Source organism: Canis lupus, chromosome 25, assembly GCF_011100685.1.
Source record: "Canis lupus familiaris isolate Mischka breed German Shepherd chromosome 25, alternate assembly UU_Cfam_GSD_1.0, whole genome shotgun sequence".
In the NCBI taxonomy this organism is placed as follows: domain Eukaryota; kingdom Metazoa; phylum Chordata; class Mammalia; order Carnivora; family Canidae; genus Canis; species Canis lupus.
Genome location: NC_049246.1, coordinates 40,689,522 through 40,711,951, shown reverse-complemented (window position 1 = coordinate 40,711,951; position 22,430 = coordinate 40,689,522). Strand labels below are relative to the sequence as shown.

General features: G+C 38.5%; 1 protein-coding gene and 1 long non-coding RNA gene across 2 annotated transcripts; one reads left to right on the top strand and one right to left on the bottom strand.

Annotated features, from left to right (window-relative positions):
• The first annotated feature begins 907 nt into the window (after window positions 1–907).
• Window positions 908–4,758, top strand: LOC119865856. The gene is made up of 3 exons (XR_005378277.1): window positions 908–1,040; window positions 2,841–3,035; window positions 4,044–4,758. It is a non-coding gene; the product is annotated as an uncharacterized LOC119865856 (long non-coding RNA).
• On the bottom strand, window positions 4,442–7,170 carry CCL20 (C-C motif chemokine ligand 20). Its single transcript, NM_001005254.1, has 4 exons — window positions 7,092–7,170; window positions 5,871–5,985; window positions 5,085–5,162; window positions 4,442–4,463 (listed from the first exon to the last, which is right to left on the bottom strand). Exons 1-4 carry the CDS (start codon window positions 7,168–7,170, stop codon window positions 4,442–4,444), a joined length of 294 nt encoding a protein of 97 aa, NP_001005254.1.
• Between the last annotated feature and the right edge of the window lie 15,260 nt (window positions 7,171–22,430).

Below are 22,430 nucleotides of genomic sequence, written 5' to 3'. Positions count from 1 at the left end.
ACCTACTCCCACTCTTTCCTCCATGTCTCTTGTTCCAGAGGAAGAGATACCTCCATTGGCCTGTGTTCTAGAAACCACTTCTCCCACCTCCTGAGGAAAGTTAACCACCATTTATCCCCCTCTTGGCATCTTCAACTCTAACATCCTCAATATCTTCTCAATCTCCCTTTCTCTTTCTGTTTGTCTTTCTTCTGGCTTTTTCAATGCTTTCCCATCTGAAGAAGAAAAATGTAAAAATCTGTCTTCCTGGCTTCTATTTCCTCTTGGTTTCACTGCCAAACTATTTTTCACTATTCCCTCTTCAGCCCTCTATTTCTAGAATCACCAATGAACTACAGAGGTGATTGCCAGAGTCAAAAGACATTTGCCCATCCTTTACCTTATGTGACCTCTGATTGACATCTACACGCATAGGAAGCACTAGTAAGGTAGTAAAGAACTTGGAGACAACCCTGAGAACACAAACCAAATCCACAATTGCATTATCAGGCTACACAGAGACATTTGGAAAACATATGATGGAAAAACTAAAAAGCATTCAAGTGTCAGAGATTAATTCCAGGGAGAGAGGATTAAACTCTACAAATTAGTGGTGGAGATCTACGTTCTCCAGAAGACCGCACAGACAGAAAGAGCCACTCAGACCAAAATAGAGCAAAACCCATCCCCTGGTGCTACCTCTAAAGAGGCAGGGGGCTTGATGGAAGTTTAAGAAGGCCTTTGCTTCTTCTTGATCACTTGAATCAAAGAATGAGAATTAATTCATATTAAATATATAATTAAAAAGAAGTTAAAAAAAAAACAGAAGATGCTAGTGAAAGTAGCCAAAAACGTTCTGTTTGGTTCTATTTCTATGAAACCAAGCCAGTACATTCTGTGTAGTTCTATTTCTATGAAACCAAGTAAAGACAAACTGATCTATTACAAAGTAGGTCAGAACAGCTGCTATTCTGGGGCTGTACAGACACGAGGGGGCATGAGGGAGCCTGCCAGGTGCTGAAAACATTTAATATCTTGAATGTCCCAGAGTTATCACACAGGTATGTACCTATGAAAAAACTCATCAAGCTATACGTCTTAAGATCCATGACTTTTATTGTGTGTAAATTATACCCAAATTAGAAGTTAAATAGAAGGAGATTTATTTTCTAAAGTGAAAAATAAGGAGGAAAAAGAAGAGCTGTTCATTGGGAGTGACCTCCCTAATCCCAGAACGCAGTTAGGGCAGGGAGACTAAGGAATTCCGACAGTATGGCCGGGACTCGGTTCTGTGCTGAGATCCCATGTTGAGCAATGGGGCTTTGTGATTCCTATTTGAGCTTGTGGGGGGAGGGGGATGCACTGATCCACCCATGTGCTTATGGGCATGCACTTGACACTGGAATGTTTTCACTGTGATCAGTAAGTTGACATTCTGACCTGGATAGATCAGTCTCTGGAAACTCAGCTAATAGTTATTAGTACTCCTGGTCTCAGAGGAGCCAGCGGCCCTCAGAGCACTCATAAATGTGCTACTTCTCTGGCTCTGCGAGGCTCCTCTCTTGCCCAGACCACCCAGGAGTCAGCCTGGTGCCTGGCCCCCTGACAGTGGCCTGCTTTCTCCGTGCTGTTCCAAGAGAGGGTAACAGGTGCAGGTGGATGGGTAACAGAGAGGGTGCAAGAGAAGGTAACAGGTACAGGATGATTCTTAGAAATCCCAAACTCAGCTCTCTGCACCTGTCTTTCCCCCTGCCTTTCATGGAGTTCTCGCCATTTCTCACCTTACTTACTGCTACCCCATCCCCCCTGCCACTACTACTCCTCTGTTCCTTCCCACCTCCCATGTCCCCCTGCTTGGACCTTTTCAAAGGTTACCCCAGTTCAAGTTCCCATGTTCAAGTTCAAACCACTAGACGTGGTTGAGGTAACAGTTTCACTGAGCCTGCAGCTACTCCACCCCACCCCTAATCCTGGCATACTTCCCGCTTCATCCAGTTTGCCACATTCGTGAGACGGTTGACATTTTTGATGGGGCAACATTGTGGAGGACTATCCTGTGCATTCCAATTGGTTTAGCATCCCTGTTCTCCTGCCCACTAAATACCCATAGTACCCCGCCTTCAGACATTGTGAGGACTATAATATGCCCCCAGATATTTCCAAACACCTCCTACCTTTCCAACTGGGTGGCTCCTACTGGTCCCTCATACCTCAGCTTAAATATGGAACCATATACAATTGCCATCCTCATGGTTCAAGAACATCGAGTATTGGCTACTTAATATGATTCAATCAAGTAGTTATTCCTTCTGGAAGCCCGCGTTACAGATGCCCTACAGTACTCTGTGACTCTCTTTATCCAAGTACTCATACCATGTGTGTAATAGCTGATTTTCTTGTCCCCTCCTTCTTACCCCCCTGCTCAGCCCTAATTACCTGGGAGCAAAGACCAAGTCCTAACTTTATCTCTTGGTATCACAAGCTTCACTTGGCTCAGTACTTGGCACATAATAGGTACTCTCCCCATATTCAATAAATAAACAAACAGGATATTAAGCATACTTTCCCTGATGACTTAGTGTTATTTCTTCTGGGCATAGAGATGACTTTCAGGCTATTTGGGTCATTGACAGCTCTTGGCTCTATGCCAATGACCCACCAATGCCTTGTTTTTTGCGTTTGTGTCTGAGTTTTGTATCCTATCATCAGTATGCCTGCCTCCAGAGATCTTCCGTGGCCTTTGGAATCTAAGGCAGATTGTCCCAGGTGCTGTATCAAGGCATGGACTTTGCTACGTAAACACTGTGATAGTAACTCCTCTGGTTCAGGAAACTTTCATCTTATTTCTGGATTCTTGCTAGGTTTCACACACCTCAAGTCTCTCCTCTGCTTAGTGAGGCAAGCAGTTTCTAGAACCCTCTGCTTGGTCACTTTCCTTTTGGAAACTGCTTAAAGATGAGGAGAAGGACTTTTGAAATAGAGAAATGTTTCTATGCCGAGATGCTCATTCCTGGGTCCCCCGCCGGTGACAAAGAGGGACAAAGAGATTTCTCAAGGTATTTTCTAAGTGGTTATTGTCACTGTAGTCACAAAGTATATGGGTACACTTTATTTTGAAAAGCTTTTTTTTATTTTTTTCATGTTTTTTTATAATAAATTTATTTTTTATTGGTGTCCAATTTGCCAACATACAGAATAACACCCAGTGCTCATCCCGTCAAGTGTCCCCCTCAGTGCCCATCACCCATTCACCCCCACCCCCCGCCCTCCTCCTCTTCCACCACCCCTAGTTCGTTTCCCAGAGTTAGGAGTCTTCATGTTCTGTCTCCTTTTCTGATATTTCCTACCCATTTCTTCTCCCTTCCCTTCTATTCCCTTTCACTATTATTTATATTCCCCAAATGAATGAGACCATATAATGTTTATCCTTCTCCTATTGACTTACTTCACTCAGCATAATACCCTCCAGTTCCATCCACATTGAAGCAAATGGTGGGTATTTGTCATTTCTAATGGCTGAGGAATATTCCATTGTATACATAGACCACATCTTTTTTATCCATTCATCTTTCGATGGACACCGAGGCTCCTTCCACAGTTTGGCTATTGTGGACATTGCTGCTAGAAACATCGGGGTGCAGGTGTCCTGGCATTTCATTGCATCTGTATCTTTGGGGTAAATCCCAGCAGTGCAATTGCTGGGTTGTAGGGCAGATCTATTTTTATATAAATAAACACTGAGCTATGGATCTCTAATGGAGCTATGGATTTTCTAATTTTTGTTTTGTATGACTTTGACTTAAAAAAAAAAAAACCCTTTCCATTATAATTCATATAGAATGAAATCCAGGACCCTAGGAAACAGAGATAAGGGAAACAGCCAGGCAGAGGTGAATGGGGAAATATGATTTCCCCTCCAAGTTTTATATTTACAATACCTTTAAATATTTTAAAAATCTTTTAAATATATATCTTAATAAGTGCTATATAACTTGATCAACAAGCAATTTTTATTTTATTTTATTTTCAATATTTACTTTTACCATCATTTTTCTCTTTTACAGGATAATTACAACAGTGTAGGAAACAAAGGATATAAAAGAAGAATGTTAAATTGTTTTGGACAAAGAGCTCGCTGCTTACAAAAAGTCCATATAACCTCATTCCTCTGAACACAATATTATACATCATACTAAACATGAATAGCTTATAGGAAATTAGTATTAAATAGAAGAAACAAAAAAACATATATATATATATATATAAATAACATAAAATAGAGTTTGACTCTAATGTGATGCTTAACAAAGCAAACTATGATGCAATATGTATCAACTTCATTAATTGGACAAGTCCCCTGAAGCACAAATCAAGTATGTGCTAAACTCTCAACCACCAACTCCAGCTAGATTCTTTTTGTTCATGGGTTCTGTCCAATTCCATTCCAGAGAGCATCAGCTTTTTACATCTTCTTGACTCTATGGCTGTAGAGAAAAAAAAAAAAAAAGGAAAAAATAAGCAAAAACAGGGCAACCAGCTGGGAGGAATGGCTTTTGTGCCTGAAGGTTGCCCCTCACCCCCTAATCTCATCTCAGGATGCCAGCAGCTCAGAGTCCAGAGGAGATAATCGAGGTTCAGAGAGGAAGGGCCTTGCCCAATGTAACTCAGCTAGCTGATGACAGAAACAGGACCAGACACTTATATCTTTAAGTTCAGTGCCTGCTGCACCTTTGTGTTAGGTGACTTCTGTTCATATTGATAAAATGTTATTCTCTATTATCATTGATGTGGTTTGACTCAAATTTCCCGCCTTAAAATTCTACAGTACTGGGGTGCCTAGATGGCTCAGTCAGTTAAATGTCTGACTCATGATTCCGGCTCAGGTCATGATCTCAGGGTTGTGAGATCGAGCCCCGCATCAGCCTCCACACTCAGCAGGGAGTCTGCTTGAGATTCTCTCTCTCAAATAAATAAATCAATCCTTAAAATCAATAAAATAAATACAATTCTATAGTGTTTAGGCATAAGGGTCCCAGTGAGCCTGTGATCCAGCATGGCCCTTGCCCCAGACATTTGAAGAGGAGCCAATGGCAAATGTCCCATACCTGAGGAGACGCACAGTCCGTTTCACCCATTTCTTCTTTGGATCTGCACACACAGCCTTTTTTTTCTTTGTGTAAAAGCTAAACAAACAAACAAACAAACTCAGAAAATGTGATTCGTGCTTAAAGAGTTTTGAATGGCTATTTCATAGAGCATGCAATGGAAATTTTGTATTCCAATGGACTGCTCTACCCACTAAGAATTTTATTTCAGAGGTGAAACATCACACACAAAAAAAAATTGTTTCTGATAAAGCTTGCTGCAAGAAATGAAAGGATTCTCTCTTACATTCTCTGTATAAATAGAAGTGCAATGACTGGAAAATAAGTCTCAGAACTGTAATTTAATTTTGTTGCTGGTGGTTACACAAAATATGTGTATATCCAACCAATGACTGATATCATTTCAAAGTATAACATCCTATATGAATCAAGAATAGTACATTTGAAAGTATAATAACTCTGAGTTTTTACATACAGCCCCAACCATTCTCTGGTAGAAGATGCTCATTTCAAAATTTATCTCTCGTATTTTCCCGAGATGGCATGTTAGTAGCTAATAAGTATATCTTAAAAAGTGATTTTGCCCTCAACTCTGTTTTTTTTTTAAGAACTAAGCTTTTACCTTATTCTAGTCCTATCTAAACTTTGAAATACATATGTACTATCGAAACAAGCATATCTTTGCCACATCAATTATTTCTGAAACTCCAGAAAGGTAAAAATTTTTATACTTGAAATTCTCACATATTCCTAACACAATTGAATGACAGTCAATTAATAACTTACATAACGGCATTGATGTCACAAGCTTCATTGGCCAGCTGTTGTGTGAAGCCCATGATAGATCCGGGAGGAACCATATGTTCTGTATATCGAAGACAGCAATCAAAGTTGCTTGCTGCTGAAAAGAAATTAAAAGGATTGAGTCCACATGGATGAATGTATCCTGTAATAGCTATCATGGAACTACTTGAAGTTGTGATTGTATATGGTAAAGAAACTACTTAGAGAAACAGTTCCAATGTCTTTGAGGCCTGATTTAATGTAGTTTCCAGCTCTCTTAAAAAAAAAAAAAAGGCTTATGTGATGGGCGATTTGGGTTCAATAATATAGTTTAGAAGCCTATGACTTCTAACAAAAGGAATATCTTTAGTGAGAAACACAAACTGATAGTCTTTTATTTAAGATCATTATAACCACTCAAGAATAGGAGTATCTTCCACTTGGAGAAATACCTATAATCTTCCAAATTCAGAAAATGAATAAATATGGAGATTTCAGCCTATTACTTGGCTACCAAGCATTGAGAGGAGGGGAATGATAAGAAGTTACAAAGGAAAATGCAATTCATAGGAGCTGCAAAAGCACTTTGCAACTGTATTGGTGGAAATATTTTATTTTGGCCATAAAAATTCAATACATGCATTTTCAGGAATGCACCTGTCGCTAAAAGGGATGTACTCGCATAGTCAAAAAGCAATATTCAGACACTACCCCAGGTTAAATTATAACCTACTGTAAGGTAAGGGATAAATACTATCTCTAAGTTGGCAAAAAATAGCCCAAAACCATGTAAGGATGGAGAAGTCAGATTCTATAATCTGCCCCTAAAGGATGAGTTTTGAACTCTACTAAAACTATTTAGGTGGAAAGTGAAAATGTTGGAAAAGTGGGACTGCTACCTGCATTTCAGAATGACCTCATTCACTGGTAACATTACACAACTTACATCACTCCCAGAAATAGCACTTAGGCCTTGTTTTGGACCTTGAGGGTCTCTAAGAGTCCAGCCTGCACCAAATATCTGCTGGGATTGACAGCAGAGAAAAAGCCTAATCACCAGCAATAACCGTTCCCTCCTTACTCACCAATGAGCTGACAACTCCCATCACTTCCGAAGACTTTCTAGCACCCTCCCATTCCTTGGGGACACCCACGTGAGCTCAAGGCTTAGAGGAGAATGAAAACAGTTCTTCTACCTGTGTTAGCAGAAAGAGTGATACTTACCTTCTGACTTGCTGCAGAGGTGGAGTAGCAGCACTGACATCATCAAAGCAGCCAAGAGCAAATTCTTGCTACTGCACATCATTTTCAGCTCAAAGAATAGATCTGCTCAGTGCTGGGTACCCAGTGCCCTGAGAGTGCTGCTAGGTTCTGATAGCAGCCTGGGTCTGGGATGGCCCTACTTATAGCAAATATTGGGAATGTACACAGAAGGCGTGTTCTAACATGGGTTTTCCCCCATTGATCAACCTGCCCCATCATGTCGTCACAAAGAAAAACCACAGGGAAAACTTCCTGCCTTTCCCTAATGTTGGGAAGCCGTGAAGGTCAGGGTGAGGGGGTGGTGTTTGAGAAGGGGAAAAGCCTGCTAAATCCTTTGGGTTTTCAAAGAGGAAAGAGGGAAAAGCAGCACTGCCCTGTGGCTCTGAAATGTTTTTCATGTAGTTTTAATTTAATCTTTTGTTTCTGAAAAGAGAGGACAAGGATTAACAAGGATACAAAGGTCAGCCCTACACAGAAACATTACAGGACTCTATTGTTACATTCTATTTGCTTTCAGAGTCAACTGGGAGCAGGAGGATGAGGTGGAATGCCAGGCATACTTGGGGATGCATTTATAATTGCATAGTTGGTGCTCAGCTGTCACCAAGACCTGGAATTTCTAGGCTACCATTCAGATTAGGTAATATGGCAATGCTATAGTAGTGTTCCTAATTTTGGTGGAAAATACCAGCCTCAAATAAGACTCAATCCTCAGCTTCATCATGTCAATTCTAAGAATCTTCTACATTTGCATGACTCTAATCAATATTGCAGCCCAGAAAATAATCCCCACATGCCCTTAACTCTGCATGCTGAGGTAGTTACATAACTTAATACAAAGCCTCAGAAGGGTTGAAGAAAAAGAGACAATCAACAAAATCAATGTCAAATAATAATAATAATGATCATAATGTACTATGACTCCATAACCTATGGTGGTGTAATGAGAACTCTCCACAAAGGAGAATGAATATTAGTGTATGCTAAGGATTAGGTTTGTAAGAAGAGTTTTTGGAGGTAAGAGATTTTTTTATCCCATCACAGGCATGGGTTACACATATATACATATACTTTAAAATTCCTAGAATTGTACATCAAGAGAAAAAAATGACTTGTATTTCATGATTATTTAAAAAACACTGAAATCATTAAACAAAAACTCTCCACTACACACAAATATATTGAAAGTAAATGGGTCAAAAAAGATATACCATATAAACAATAAACAAAAGAAAACTGGAGTTTCTATGTCTATATCTGGAAAAATAGATTTTTAAAAAATGTGTTACTATAGGTAAAGAAGGAGTTCCATAATAATAAAGGATCAATCCATTGGGAAGACACAAGAATTATGACTATACATACACCTAATAACAGCACCCAAAAATACATGAATCTAACCTGACAGACTCAAAAGAAGGAATAAAAGTTCAACAGTAAAAGTCAAATATTTCAATACTATTTTTCAATAATGAATAGGAAAACCAGACAGAAAATCCACAAACAACACTGTAGACCAACTAGACCCAACAGACATCTGTAGAACACCCTACAACATAGTAGATATCCTTCTCAAGTGCACATAGAACATTCTCCAAGATAAATCCTATGCTAGGTCATAGAGCAAGTCTTAATAAGTTTAAAAGGATTGAAATCATACAAAGCATGCTTTCAAATCACAATGGGATTAAATTAAAATCAATAACAGAAGGAACTTTGGGAAATTTATAATCAGATGTGCATGTTAAATGACACCTTCCTATATAGCCAATGTGTCAGAGAAGAAATAATAAAGAAAGTAAAAAATACTTTGAAATGAATGAAAACAAAACACAGCATACCAAAATTCACGTGGAACAGTGAAAGTACTGCTCAGAGGGAAACTTACAGCAAGGATACATGAAATAAGAAATAGCAAAACAACAGAGGAAATCAGTGGAACTAAAAGTTGGTTCTTTGAAGAGGTCAACAATATTAACAAGCATGAACTAGACTAAACAAGACAAAGCAGGTGTGGGGGTGCAGGGAGTGAGAGAACTCAAATTGCTAAACTCGGGAATGAAAGAGAGGTCATCACTACCAATTGTAAGAAATAAAAAGGACTATGAACAATTGTATCGCAACAAGTTAGATAGTAGAGATGAAAGGGACAAATTAGTAGAAAGATACAAATTCCTGAAACTAACTCACATAAGCATTAGAGTTTAAAAAGCTCCATAACAAATAAAGATATCACATCCGTAACTAAAAATATTTCCATAAAGAAAAAGCCCAGACCCATACAACTTCACTAGTAAATTCTACCAAACATTCAAAGAAAAATTAAAACCAATTCCTTCACAGGCTTTACCAGTAAGTAAAGGAAGAAGGAACAATGTCTAGCTCATTCTACAAGGACCAAAGTAAGATAACAACATCACAAGAAAGTAAAACTACCAGCCAGTATTCCTTGTCATTATAGACACACACAAAAATACTCAGCAAAACATTAGTAAACTGTATCCAGAAACATATAAAAAGGATCACACAAGCAAGAGGGATTTATCCTAGGAAATGTAATACATAATATTAACTGAATTTTTTAAAAGTATGAAATGTATTTGACAAAACCCAACACTCTATTATAATAAAAACACTCAACAAACTAGGAAGAGCATAGAACTTCCTCAACCTGATAAAGGTTATCTATGAACAATTCCACAGCTAATCTTATACTTACTGTTGAATGACTGAATGATTTCCTCCTGAGATCAAGCCCAAGACAAGGATGTCCATTCTCACCAGTTCTATTCAAAATTGTACTGGAGATTCCAGCCAGGACAACTAGACAAGAGAAGGAGAAGGCACCCAGACTGGAAAGGAAGTTTTAGCGATTTTATTTGCAGATGACATGATCTTATATATAGAAAATCCTGAAGAAACCACTAAAAAACAACTACTGGAACTAGTAGGTTCATCAAGGTTGCAAGATCTGAAATCAATATACAAAAATCAATTGTATTTCTAGACACTCTCAATGTTCATTGATAATAATGTTCACCTGAAAATAAAATTTAAAAACAGTCACTTTTGTAATTAAAAAAGAATTTAAAAAGAATAAATTAATTCTTTTTTAATTTGAATTAAAAAATAATAAAATATCTAGGCATAAATTTAACAAAAGATGTGGAAAATATAACTAAAACTACAAAATATTATTAAAGAAGACTTTTTTAGATCTTTAAAAATTTATACATTAAGAGACATACGGAGAGAGGCAGAGACATAGGCAGAGGGAGAAGCAAGTTCCCTGAGGGGAGCCCAATGTGGGACTTGATCCCAGGACACCAGGATCACGACTTGAGCCGAAGGTAGATCCTCTCAACCCCTGAGCCACCCAGGTGTACCAAGACTTCTAAATAGATGAAAAGGCTTCCCAGGTTATAAACTGGGAAGATGACATTGTTAACATGGCACTAGCCCCCCCCCCCCGCCCCCAATCTGCAGATTCAACACAATTCGTATCAAAATTCCAGCTGGCTTATCTGCAGAAATAGAAAAGCCAATACCCAAATTCATACGGAATTACTAGAGATCCCAAATGCCCAGAACAAACCCAACACAGAAAAGGAAGAATAAAGTCAGAGGACTTACAGTTCTTGATTCCAAAACTTACTGTAAAACTACAGTAATTAAGACATGTGGTACTGGCATAAGTGTACACATGTAGATCAATGGAAAAGAATTAAGAGTCCAGATATAAACACCCTTGTTTAGTCAACTTATTTTTCTTTAGTGGTGCCAAGATCCTTAAATGGAAGAAAAAAGGTCTTTTAACAATCATCACATGGTTTCCTTCATACGGGGAATATTATAGAAAATAGTGAAAGGGATCATAGGGGAAAAGAGAGAAAATGAGTGGGAAAAATCAGAGAGGGTGACAAAACATAAGGGACTCCTAACTCTGGGAAATGAACAAGATGCAGTGGGAAGAGAGGTGGGCGGGGGGATGGGGTGACTGGGTCATGGGCACTGAGGTGGGCACTTGATGGGATGAACACTGGGTCTTACACTATGTGTTGGCAAATCGAACTCCAATAAAAAATACAAAAGAAATCTATAAAGAACTTATCAAAATCAACCCAAGAAATAAACAATCCAGTCATGAAATGGGCAGGAGACATGAACAGACATTTCTCCAAAGGAGACCTATGCATGGCCAACAAGCCTATGAGAAAATGCTACGCATCACTTGTCATCAGGGAAATATAAATCAAAACCACAATGAGATACCATCTCACACCAGTGAGAATGGCTAAAATTAACAAGACAGGAAACAACAAGTATTGACAAGGATGTGGAGAAAGGGGAACCCTCTTGCAATGTTTGTGGGAATGCAAGCTGGTGCAGCTACTCTAAAAACAGTGTAGAGGTTCCTCAAGAAGTTAAAAATAGAGCTACCCTATCACCAGTTATAGTACTATTGGGTATTTACCCTAAAGATAGAGATGTAGTGAAATGATGGGACAACTGCACCCCAATATTCATAGCAGCAATATCCGCAGTGGCCAAACTGTGGAAGGAGCCGCGATGTCCTTTGAGAGATGAATGGATAAAGAAGATATGATCTATATACACAATGGAATAGTACTCAGCCACCAGAAAGGATGAATACCCACCATTTACATCTATGTGAATGGAACTGGAGGGTATTATTCTGAGAGAAAGAAGTCAGTTGGGGAAAGACAATCATCATATTGTTTTACACACATGTGGAATATAAGAAATAGTGAAAGGGGCTATAAGGGAAAAGAGAGGGACTGAGTGGGGAAAAATTAGAGAGGAAGACAAACCATGAGAGACTCCTAACTGGGAAACGAACAAAGGGTTGCAGAAGGGAGGTCGTTGGGGGGATGGGGTAAGCTCGGTGATGGGCACTAAGGAGGGCACTTGATGGGATGAACACTGGGTGTTATATACTATATGTTGGCAAACTGAATTTAAATAAAATATTTTTAAAAAACAACAACAAATGGTGCTGGGACAACTGGATATCCACATGTTGAAGAATGATGTTCACCCCTTACCTCACAACATGCACAAAAATTAACACAAAATGGATCATAGACCTAAATATAGGTGCTAAAATTATGAAATTTCTTCATAGCAGCAATATCCGCAGTGGGAGAAGAAAACTCAGGAGTAAATCCTCATGATTTACTCCAAACTTTGAAAAATAGTTTAACAGTGCCTCAAACAGTTAATCATAGAATTACCATATGATTCTGCAATTTTACTCCTAGGTATACATCCAAGATCAGTGATAACACATGCCCACACAAAAACTTGTACATGAGTGTTCATGGCAGCGTTATTCATAATGACCAAAAAAGTGGAAACAAACCAAATGTCATCAACTGATGAAAAGGTAAATAAAATATGGTAAATGTGTACCATGGAATACTATTTAGCAATAAAAATGAAGTACTGATGGATACAATAAGACGAATAAGTCTTAAAAACACTGTACTAAGTGAAAAAAAAACTGAGCATAAAAGGCCTTGTATTATATGATTTCATTTGTATGAAATGTTCAAAAGTGGTAAGTCTATAGAGTCAGGAAGTAGAATAGTGATTGTCTGGGGTAGGGTGGAGTGTCAGGGGAAAGGGAGGGGATGGAGACAGATTGCTAAGGGGTATGTGGTTTCTTTTATAATCTAAAAATAGGTGGTAGTGAGGGTTGCATAACACTATGAGCATACTGAGACACAAATTGTGCACTTGGAAAGAGTGAATTTTATGGTATATGGTTAAGATATAATCCTAACAAGGCTCATAACAACAATAAAAAATTCTCCACCTACCTAGGTCTAACACCCGCACCAGTCCACAGATCCTCACTCCTTCTTTATGACTGCCTGCAGTCTGTCTACATTTTTACTTCTTCCTCCATTCCTGTTGTCTCTCCTTTTCTCTTCCCTCTCTCTCACCTCTGAATTACACTGGCTTTTTGAACAGGTTATTTGGGTACTTTTTTTACATTGATTGAAATTGCATTTCCCAATGCTTACTTTGATAGATGGGTCACTTAAAATTTTTTTTTTAATGTGACCTTCAACTGAGTTTTTTTTTTTTTTTTTTTGGTCAATGAACATGTTAATGAGAAATTTAACCTAAAATTATTTCAAACCTAATTTATTAGAAAGCTATTTATCACACTGGAATGTACTTTCTGGCTATTCTTTCCAAATATCTCAGACATATTCCTAAGTCCTAATTCCTATATGTAGTAGACTCTTGGTATCTTTCTCTTCTTCCTTACCCACTGCCAAAATTGACAAGAGTCTTACGTGGCAAGTACTAAGTGGTATATACAGATGGCTAGAACATGACTAGCTTACAATAACAGAATTAAACACAACACAAGTAACTATAACATGAGGCAATATGGTGTAAGTGTCATGTTCATATTACATAAAACATTCTCATAGAAATTGTTCACAAAATGTGATCACTTAAAAGTTACTTAAATCCCCCTCCATTTTTATGACAGATGAACATAAGACATGTCATCCTGATTAATGCGGTGCCCATCAAAAACTAGTTCCTTTATAATAGGGTTCCATGAAAACTTTTTTAGAAGATAGTAGGAGTTCTTTTTAAAACAGCATTTATTGAGCACCTACCAGGTGCCAGATATTTTTAGTAGAGAATGTGCTGTGCAAGCAAAGAAGCATGAGGTTTGCTTCCAACAAGGAGGGGTGCACAAAAGACCACCATCCCTGAGCTCTCTGGTTTCCATACAGTGGGGCCTGTCACACAGCTGAGCTCCAGTGACAAAAATGAATCTTACCATGGTGTTTGAATTGTACAAATTATAGAACTTCTAAGCTGGAGAAGCACAGAGACCTTCTAGTTCAACATCTAATTTTAAAGATGAGGACACCAAAGCCAGAGAGACATTTGACTTCATCAGTGTGGAACCAGAAGAACCAGAGCTGGATCCAGAAATTACACCTTCTCTCTAAGTCAGTGAATTGTTCCTCATTTCCCCTTCAAAGATTTATTATCTGATTATCAGATGGATGGTATTACATATTATTATCTTTCACTTTCATTTCTTTCAGATAGTAATACAAGTTGTAGTTTCCATACAGGCTTAATCATACAGACCAAATACTAAGGTACTATAGAGATCACTAAAAATAAGAATAATAAACCACAACTTCCACGGAGGATAGCAACAATAAGAATTCCCACAATGGGTACTTAAAATGAACCAAATATCTTGTTTCTTGGCATCTTAGTTTGGATTCCCTGAAAACAAAACCTCAGGTGCAGATCATTTATTTGAGTGATAAGTCCAAGAAACAAGAGTGAAGCAGGAAGGTGGAGGGAGGAAAAAGCTTTCAGGGTCATTCTCTGGGCACTGGAGAATTGTTTCCACTAGAACCCCTGAAAAACAAACAGATGCCTTGGAATTATCCCCCTGAAAGATGGCAGACAGAGGATCTGTCAGCTGGCTCACATCCCTTGTTAGTTGAGGGCTGTCCCCAGGAGTATTAATCCCCCTATATATTTAAGCTTTCCTTGATAGGGGAAAGATGGGTCTAGCATTCTCCCTCAGCCCTGAGAACTTCCTAGAGCAGAAAGACAAGTAGAATTTAAGGTAAGTTATTGTCAGTGTGATGTGATCTCACCTCATTCCACCACAGCTGAGGCTGAAATCAACAGTGGCTGAAAAGATGTGATATAGGGTCCAGAGGTACCTGCTACCATTGGTTTAGTAAAGCTTTTTTAGAAACAGAAATTTTGGGTAGGTAATTGTGAAGAACTATCATCCGTGCTAAAGTCAGATGATTCCTCCATAGTCTCCAGGAACACAGCCTCGTTTTGTAAAAGTCTTCTCCTAAACATACTGCATATCCATAGCTCTGCTTTCTTTCATCCTGAGATAAATTCATTATAAATTTGGCTTATAAATTCATTATAAATTCATTACGCTGCAAAGATGTGTAGTCATTCTAGAAATACTTATTTACTGGATTCAGGAAAACCAAGGCCTAATGGTTCTGAGATTCACAAAAAGGCCTCAGAAGATCATCAAAGGGATAGTCAAGAAAAGTGTAGCCAAGGAATGTCACTTTGACCTGTAGAGATAGCCAGAGACAAAGTGCTTGGGGTCAGTGCAAACATCACGAGGCAAAACATAAAGCTAAAGAAGGGCTTCTACTCTCAGCTTCAGTCCCAACATTAAATAGGATACACTCATCAAATATAATATTTTATCAAATTCTTACAGGGGATAGATTAGATACCGGTTTTCTAAAAATATATTATGATGTTATTCTATAATAGCCACCGAGAGACTCATGCATAAATTGCTTCTTTTCAAGAGCCAAAAGTGATACCACTGAGAGATCGCTAAAGCATTGGTTGCAGGTCAGTTAGACCAGGAAGCCAGTTCTTTTCTGAATTCCTGCAGGATTGTTTAAACCCAAGTAAAGAACCTCTGTAAATAGTCATATGATAAGTGGCACTATTATTTCAAGAGGGCAGCCTTGAGGGTCACCATGTAAATTTTTGAGGGAACATTTGGACACCCCCTTGAGTCAATGACCAAAGAAAGTGGTGTATGTTATGTGTGTGCAAACAGTATACTCCTTTTTTAGCCTACTGAGAGTCCATCCAGTTGAGATTTAGTTTCTCTGTAGAAAGAGGAATTAACATAAACATCAGCTCATCCCTCTCTGTATTGTTTATCCTGACTGAGAAGCTCTTCAATTGCCTCCAGCTTCCTACATATTCAGTTTCTGTGTAGTCACAACAGAGGAGCCCCCAGTAATCACATGTGGGAAGAAATCAACAGGGTTGTTCTAGGACTCATACATGTAACCAGCAGATGCAAACCAAGACAAAGGTTCCCATGCAGGGCCATAGAACATCACCTTTCCCAAAGCCAGCCAATCAAATAGTACAAAGATGGAGTAATGAGGCTGGTCAAAGGAGAAGATGACATTCCTTCCCTGCCTTGACATCTTCTCCAGGAGAAAAAAAGCTGCATTTGATGGTCTGGCATCCAAGCCAGTGGTGGGCTCATCCAGAAACAGAGACAGTTGGATCTGTAATCACTTCCATTCCAATACCAGTCTTCTTTCTGTCTCCTCCAGACATACCCCAAATAAGCTGGTTTTCCATCTTGGGGTCCACCACTTTGAGTGCAGCTCTTGAATGATTTTGTTAAATGTGTTCCTTTTTTTGTCTGACTGCTGACATTTAACGAAAACATTGCTGAAAATCCCATTTTCTCTTACCACCAAAGTCCCCATTGTGTTATCATCTTAGACTACAGAACCTGTGGTACTTTTGAAGTTGGCATGTTGTGGGGTTCCATTTAGCAGAATATCTCCAGAGACACAACAGGGCTCCTTCTTTGCAGCAATGATGCCTCATAATGAAGATTTGCCCCCCAATAGAGGGTCTCAGGGTAACGTTATGATGAGGTTTCATCACTCCATGGACATTCTTCAATAAATTCTTCTCAACAGACTAGGAAGTCACACTTCCCTTTCACTCAATAGCAGATATTAGGAGAACATAACACAGACCAAACATCCCAAAGTCTTTGGAGGGCCCAGAAGGGGACCATTGGTGCTTGTTACTGACACCGGGAAATGGAAATGTTCTTTGCAGACATCCAAAAAATTAGTTTCTCCACTGTGCTTCCATGGGATGAAATGAATCTTTCCCATAGAATTCTCATAGAACTCTGTCTTATGGGAGTGCTGTCGTCATTTCTTTCCTGCTGTGGAAAATCATCTCTACTTAGTCTTGAATTTAAAAAAAAAAAAATATATATATATATACACACACACACACACACGCAAATACACACATACAGATACACACACACACAGATGCATGCACACACATATACAAAGGGCAAAATAAGAGGGAAGGGACAGAGAATGCGATCTATTATATCACTCAAAGGAAAGATCCAGAAAGGATGCCTCATTTACAAGGACCCTCTTGTGCACTGAAGAGGAAGTAGAGAAATCCATTCATTCATTCAACAAAGATTTATTGAGCATATCTAAGGAGAGTGGTTAGTGTATTTACCTACCTTGCTCCACCAAGAGCTGTGCCTTGGAATCCAGGTTGAAGAAGGATTAAAAGCAAAACATCATGAGATTAAAATTCCCATAAGAAACAAGATAAATGCCATATGACCCACCCAAATCTCCAGTATTGATGCTGGGTGTGTGTTTATATGTGTGTAACAATGAGAAGACATTTAAATTTTCTAGGTGTACACTTAAAATATGGGCACCAATGACAAGTTGTGCTACAAGAAATATTCTTGATTTTCTATATTTGCAACACGTATGTTAACTTAAATTTCATCAGGTTAATGTGAAGTTTTACTTCTTAAACATTCCAAAGCATTGATTATATTTTCCTTGAAGGACTTTCCCCTGTTGAAATGCTGTGCTTGGCTTAGTAGAGTTTTCTTATAACCGTATTCAATGGAAAATGCGATAAATACTACTCAACAGGTTTTATGATTGATTTTAGTATGATAGTTCCTATGTGACAAACAGAAGTTAGCCCTTTATAAGATGCATGAGAAGGATTCTGAGGCTGAGTGCAGGACACTGAGGTATCATGATGTAGTAGAAATAGCTGCTGTGAGCCTCAGGGATGTGGCATAAGGACCGTATTCTTGTGGTGCCCGGAGTCATAGTGGCTCCTGATTTGTTTGAGTGGTTTTAATAAGATGAACATTTAGTCTTTTCCTTGCAAAAAGATTTTATCATGAAGACCAAGTGTATATGCCAAGCTGAATACATAAATCTTCAAGTGCCTTTTCTTGAAAGTTGAAAAAATATCTATAAAGCATAATATAAAAAGAGCAGAGCTTTAAAAATTTTCTGGCACTTTTTAAAAAATAGCACCACTGGGGCCCCTGGGTGGCTCAGTCAGTTAAGTATCTGCCTTCTGCTTGGGCCCTGATCCCAGGGTACTGGGATCGAGCCCCAAGGTGGGCTCCCTGCTCAGCAGGGAGTCTGCTTCTCCTTCTGCCTCTGCCCCTCCCCACACCCTGCTTGCATTCTCTCTCTCTCTCTCTCTAAAATAAATAAATAAAATCATTTTTAAAAATTAAAAATTAAAAAATATTACCATAATGCATACTCTATTGAAAGAAAAAAGATATTAAAGAAGTCAAAAAAGAAACACAAAGATTAATTAGAAACTCACTATCCTAGAGATTTAAGTGTTACAAAAATTTTTGTATAACCTTCTAGACTTATGTCTATTCATATATTTAACCTAAGTTGGAGCATAGCATACATGTGTTTAAAAGCCTATTCTTTTAGGCTTTTAATATTCTTTTAATAGACTCTTTTAATAAAGATAGTCAAATATTCATATCAAAAAATGTACTCTATGTACCATCATCTTAAATAGTAGTATGGTATATAGATAACTCATTTCATGGTTATCTGTAATTTAATCCCCTAGGTTGTTTCTAACTTTTTGGTTGTTGTAAACAGTACTATGAAGAATGTTCTATGGATGAATCTTTGTACATATTCTTAATCACTTTCTTAGAATAAGCTCAAGAAATGGAATTTTAGGGTCAAGAAACATGTGTATACTTAACGGTTTTGAGATTGCAAAGCAACCTACAAGAAATCTAAGTGGATGGACCCATCCATTCTAAATTGTGGAAACAACTAGATCTAATTCTCCATTAAATATACATCTAAATGTGGCAAATGCCTGAATGCTATCAGCTACAGTAATATGTCCCAGCTTCTGCCTCATTAACTGTGGGGATTTTTTTTTTTTCTGGCACAAAAAGAATATGCTGTGAAATGTATATGCCATGCCCTGAAACCTTAAAGTAAATATTTTGCCAGGACATCGAAGAACCAGAAGAGAGCCAATGAAAAGGAAGAGGGCAGTGCCTATCAATCCCGTACTTTCCAAAGGAACCTCTGGGTACTGAGTGTATTTACTTAACTGATTAGAGGTTTTAAATATCTAACTGAGTTATTGCTCTGATGATGAAATCTTGGTTGCTCCCTATTGTAAACTTGAAAATTCCCCTGCATGCTTTCTCAAAGCTGACATGAAGGAGCCAGCTATAATAATCTGAGTAGGCAGAGAATAATTTGCTAAGGAATGCTGCTTAGTCAGGACATGGATGGGGACCGGGGCCACATGTTCCTTCAGAGGACACATTTTCCTTTTGTTTTTTATTTATTTATTTATTCATTTTATTATATATATTTTTTTATTAGAGTTCAATTTGCCAACATATAGCATAACACCCAGTTCTCATCCCGCCAAGTGCCCCCCTCAGAGCCCATCACCCAGTCACCCCAACCCCTCACTCACCTCCCCTTTCACTACCCCTTGTTCATTTCCCAGAGTTAGGAGTCTCTCATGTTTTGTCACCCTCTCTAATTTTTCCCCATTCATTTTCCCTTCTTTCTCCTATAATCTCTTTCACTATTTCTTATATTCCCCATATGAGTGAAACCATATAATGATTGTCCTTCTCTGATTGACTTACTTCACTCAACATTATACCCTCCAGTTCCAACCACATCGAAGCAAATGGTGGGTATTTGTCGCTTCTAATGGCTGAGTAATATTCCATTGTGTATATACACCACATCTTCTTTATCCATTCTTCTTTCCGTGAACACCAAGGCTCCTTCCACAGTTTGGCTATTGTGGACATTGCTGCTATAAACATTGGGGTGCAGGTGTCTCGGCCTTTCACTGTGTCTGTATCTTTGGGGTAAACACCCAGTAGTGCAATTGCTGGGTCGTAGGGTAGCTCTAGTTTTAACTCTTAGAAGAACCTCCACACAGTTTTCCAGAGTGGCTGCACCAGTTCACATTCCCACCAACAGTGCAAAAGGGTTCCCTTTTCTCCACATCCTCTCCAACGTTTGTTGTTTCCTGTCTTGTTAATTTTCCCCATTCTCACTGGTGTGAGGTGGTATCTCATTGTGGTTTAGATTTGTATTTCCCTGATGGCAAGTGATGCGGAGCATTCTCTCACGTGCTTGTTGGCCATGTCTATGTCTTCTTTGGTGAAATTTCTGTTCATGTCATTTGCCGATTTCATGATTGGATTGTTTGCTTCTTGGATGTTGAGTTTAATAAGTTCTTTGTAGATCTTGGATACTAGCCCTTTATCTGATATGTCATTTGCAAATATCTTCTCCCATTCTGTAGGTTGTCTTTTGGTTTTGTTGACTGTTTCTTTTGCTGTGCAGAAGCTTTTTATCTTGATGAAGTCCTGATAGTTCATTTTTGCTTTTGTTTACCTTGCCTTCATAGATGTATCTTGCAAGAAGTTACTGTGGCTGAGTTCAAAAAGGGTGTTGCCTGTGTTCTCCTCTAGGATTTTGATTGGTTTTTGTCTCACATTTAGATCTTTCATCCATTTTGGGTTTATTTTTGTGTATGGTGCAAGAGAGTGGTCTAGTTTCATTCTTCTGCATGGGGATGTCCAATTTTCCCAGCACCATTTATTGAAGAGACTGTCCTTTTTCCAGTGGATATTCTTTCCTGCTTTGTCAAATATTAGTAGTCCATGAATATAGACCAATATCCCTGATGAACATGGATGCAAAAATTCTCATCAAGATACTAGCCAATAGGATCTAACAGTACATTAAGAAGATTATTCACCATGACCAAGTGGGATTTATCCCCAGGATGCAAGGTTGGTTCAACAGTCATAAAACAATCAACATGATAGATCACATCAATAAGAGAAAAAACAAGAACCATATGATCCTCTCAATAGATTCAGAGAAAGCATTTGACAAAATACAGCATCCATTCCTGATCAAAACTCTTCAAAGTGTAGGGATAGAGGGAACATTCCTCAGCATCTTAAAAGCCATCTATGAAAAGCCCACAGCAAATATCATTCTCAATGGGGAAAAACTGAGAGCCTTTTCCCTAAGATCAGGAACACGACAGGGATGTCCACTCTCATCACTGCTATTCAACATAGTTCTAGAAGTCCTAGCCTCAGCAATCAGACAACAAAAAGAAATAAAAGGCATTCAGATTGGCAAAGAAGTCAAACTCTCCCTCTTCGCAGATGACATGATACTGTACATAGAAAACCCAAAAGACTCCACCCCAAGATTGCTAGAACTCATACAGCAATTTGGCAGTGTGGCAGGATACAAAATCAATGCCCAGAAATCAGTGGCATTTCTATACACTAACAATGAGACTGAAGAAAGAGAAATTAAGGAGTCGATCCCATTTTCAATTGCACCCAAAAGCATAAGACCCTAGGAATAAACCTAACCAAAGAGGTAAAAGGTCTATACCCTAAAAACTACAGAACATTTATGAAAGAAATTGAGGGAGACACAAAGAGATGGAAAAATATTCCATGCTCATGAATTGGAAGAATTAATATTGTGAAAATGTCTATGCTACGCAGGGCAATTTACACATTCAATGCAAGTCCTATCAAAATATCATGGACTTTCTTCAGAGAGTTGGAACAAAAAAATCTTAAGATTTGTGTGGAATCAGAAAAGACCTGGAATAGCCAGGGAAATATTGAAAAATAAAACCAAAGCTAGGGGCATTACACTGCTGGATTTAAGTTGTACTATAAAGCTGTGATCATCAAGACAATGTGGTACTGGCACAAAAACAGACCCATAGATCAAATGGAACATTTTCCTATTAGAGCCAGAAGTTCTCACTTGGTCCTTATAAATGACATCAGCTGGGATCCCTGGGTGGCTCAGCAGTTTAGCGCCTGCCTTCAGCCCAGGACGTGATCCTGGAGTCCCGGGATCGAGTCCCACGTCAGGCTCCCTGCATGGAGCCTGCTTCTCCCTCTGCCTGTGTCTCTGCCTCTCTCTCTCTCTTTCTCTCTCTGTCTCTCTCTCTCTCTCTCTCTGTCTCTCTCTCTCTCTCTCTCGGTCTATCATGAATAAATAAATAAAATCTTTAAAAAAATAAATGACATCAGCTAAATGACCAGCATGTCAACATGTTTCGAGTTCTATAATGTTTAGATACTTCAGTATTATGTAAGTTCAGACCCTCCTGCAGAGAAAGATTCAGTGTCCATTTGTTAGACATTTCTGGAGTTATTCTAGGAAAGACTGAACCTTGATCATTTATTTAAGACAATCTGTATCTACGAAGAATACGATCATGAATGTTTGCAAAAATGACATGCAGAACTGTTGGTTGCAGCACTGTGTAGGACAGGAAAGAAAATGAAAATACCCAAATTGCTAATAATAAAGC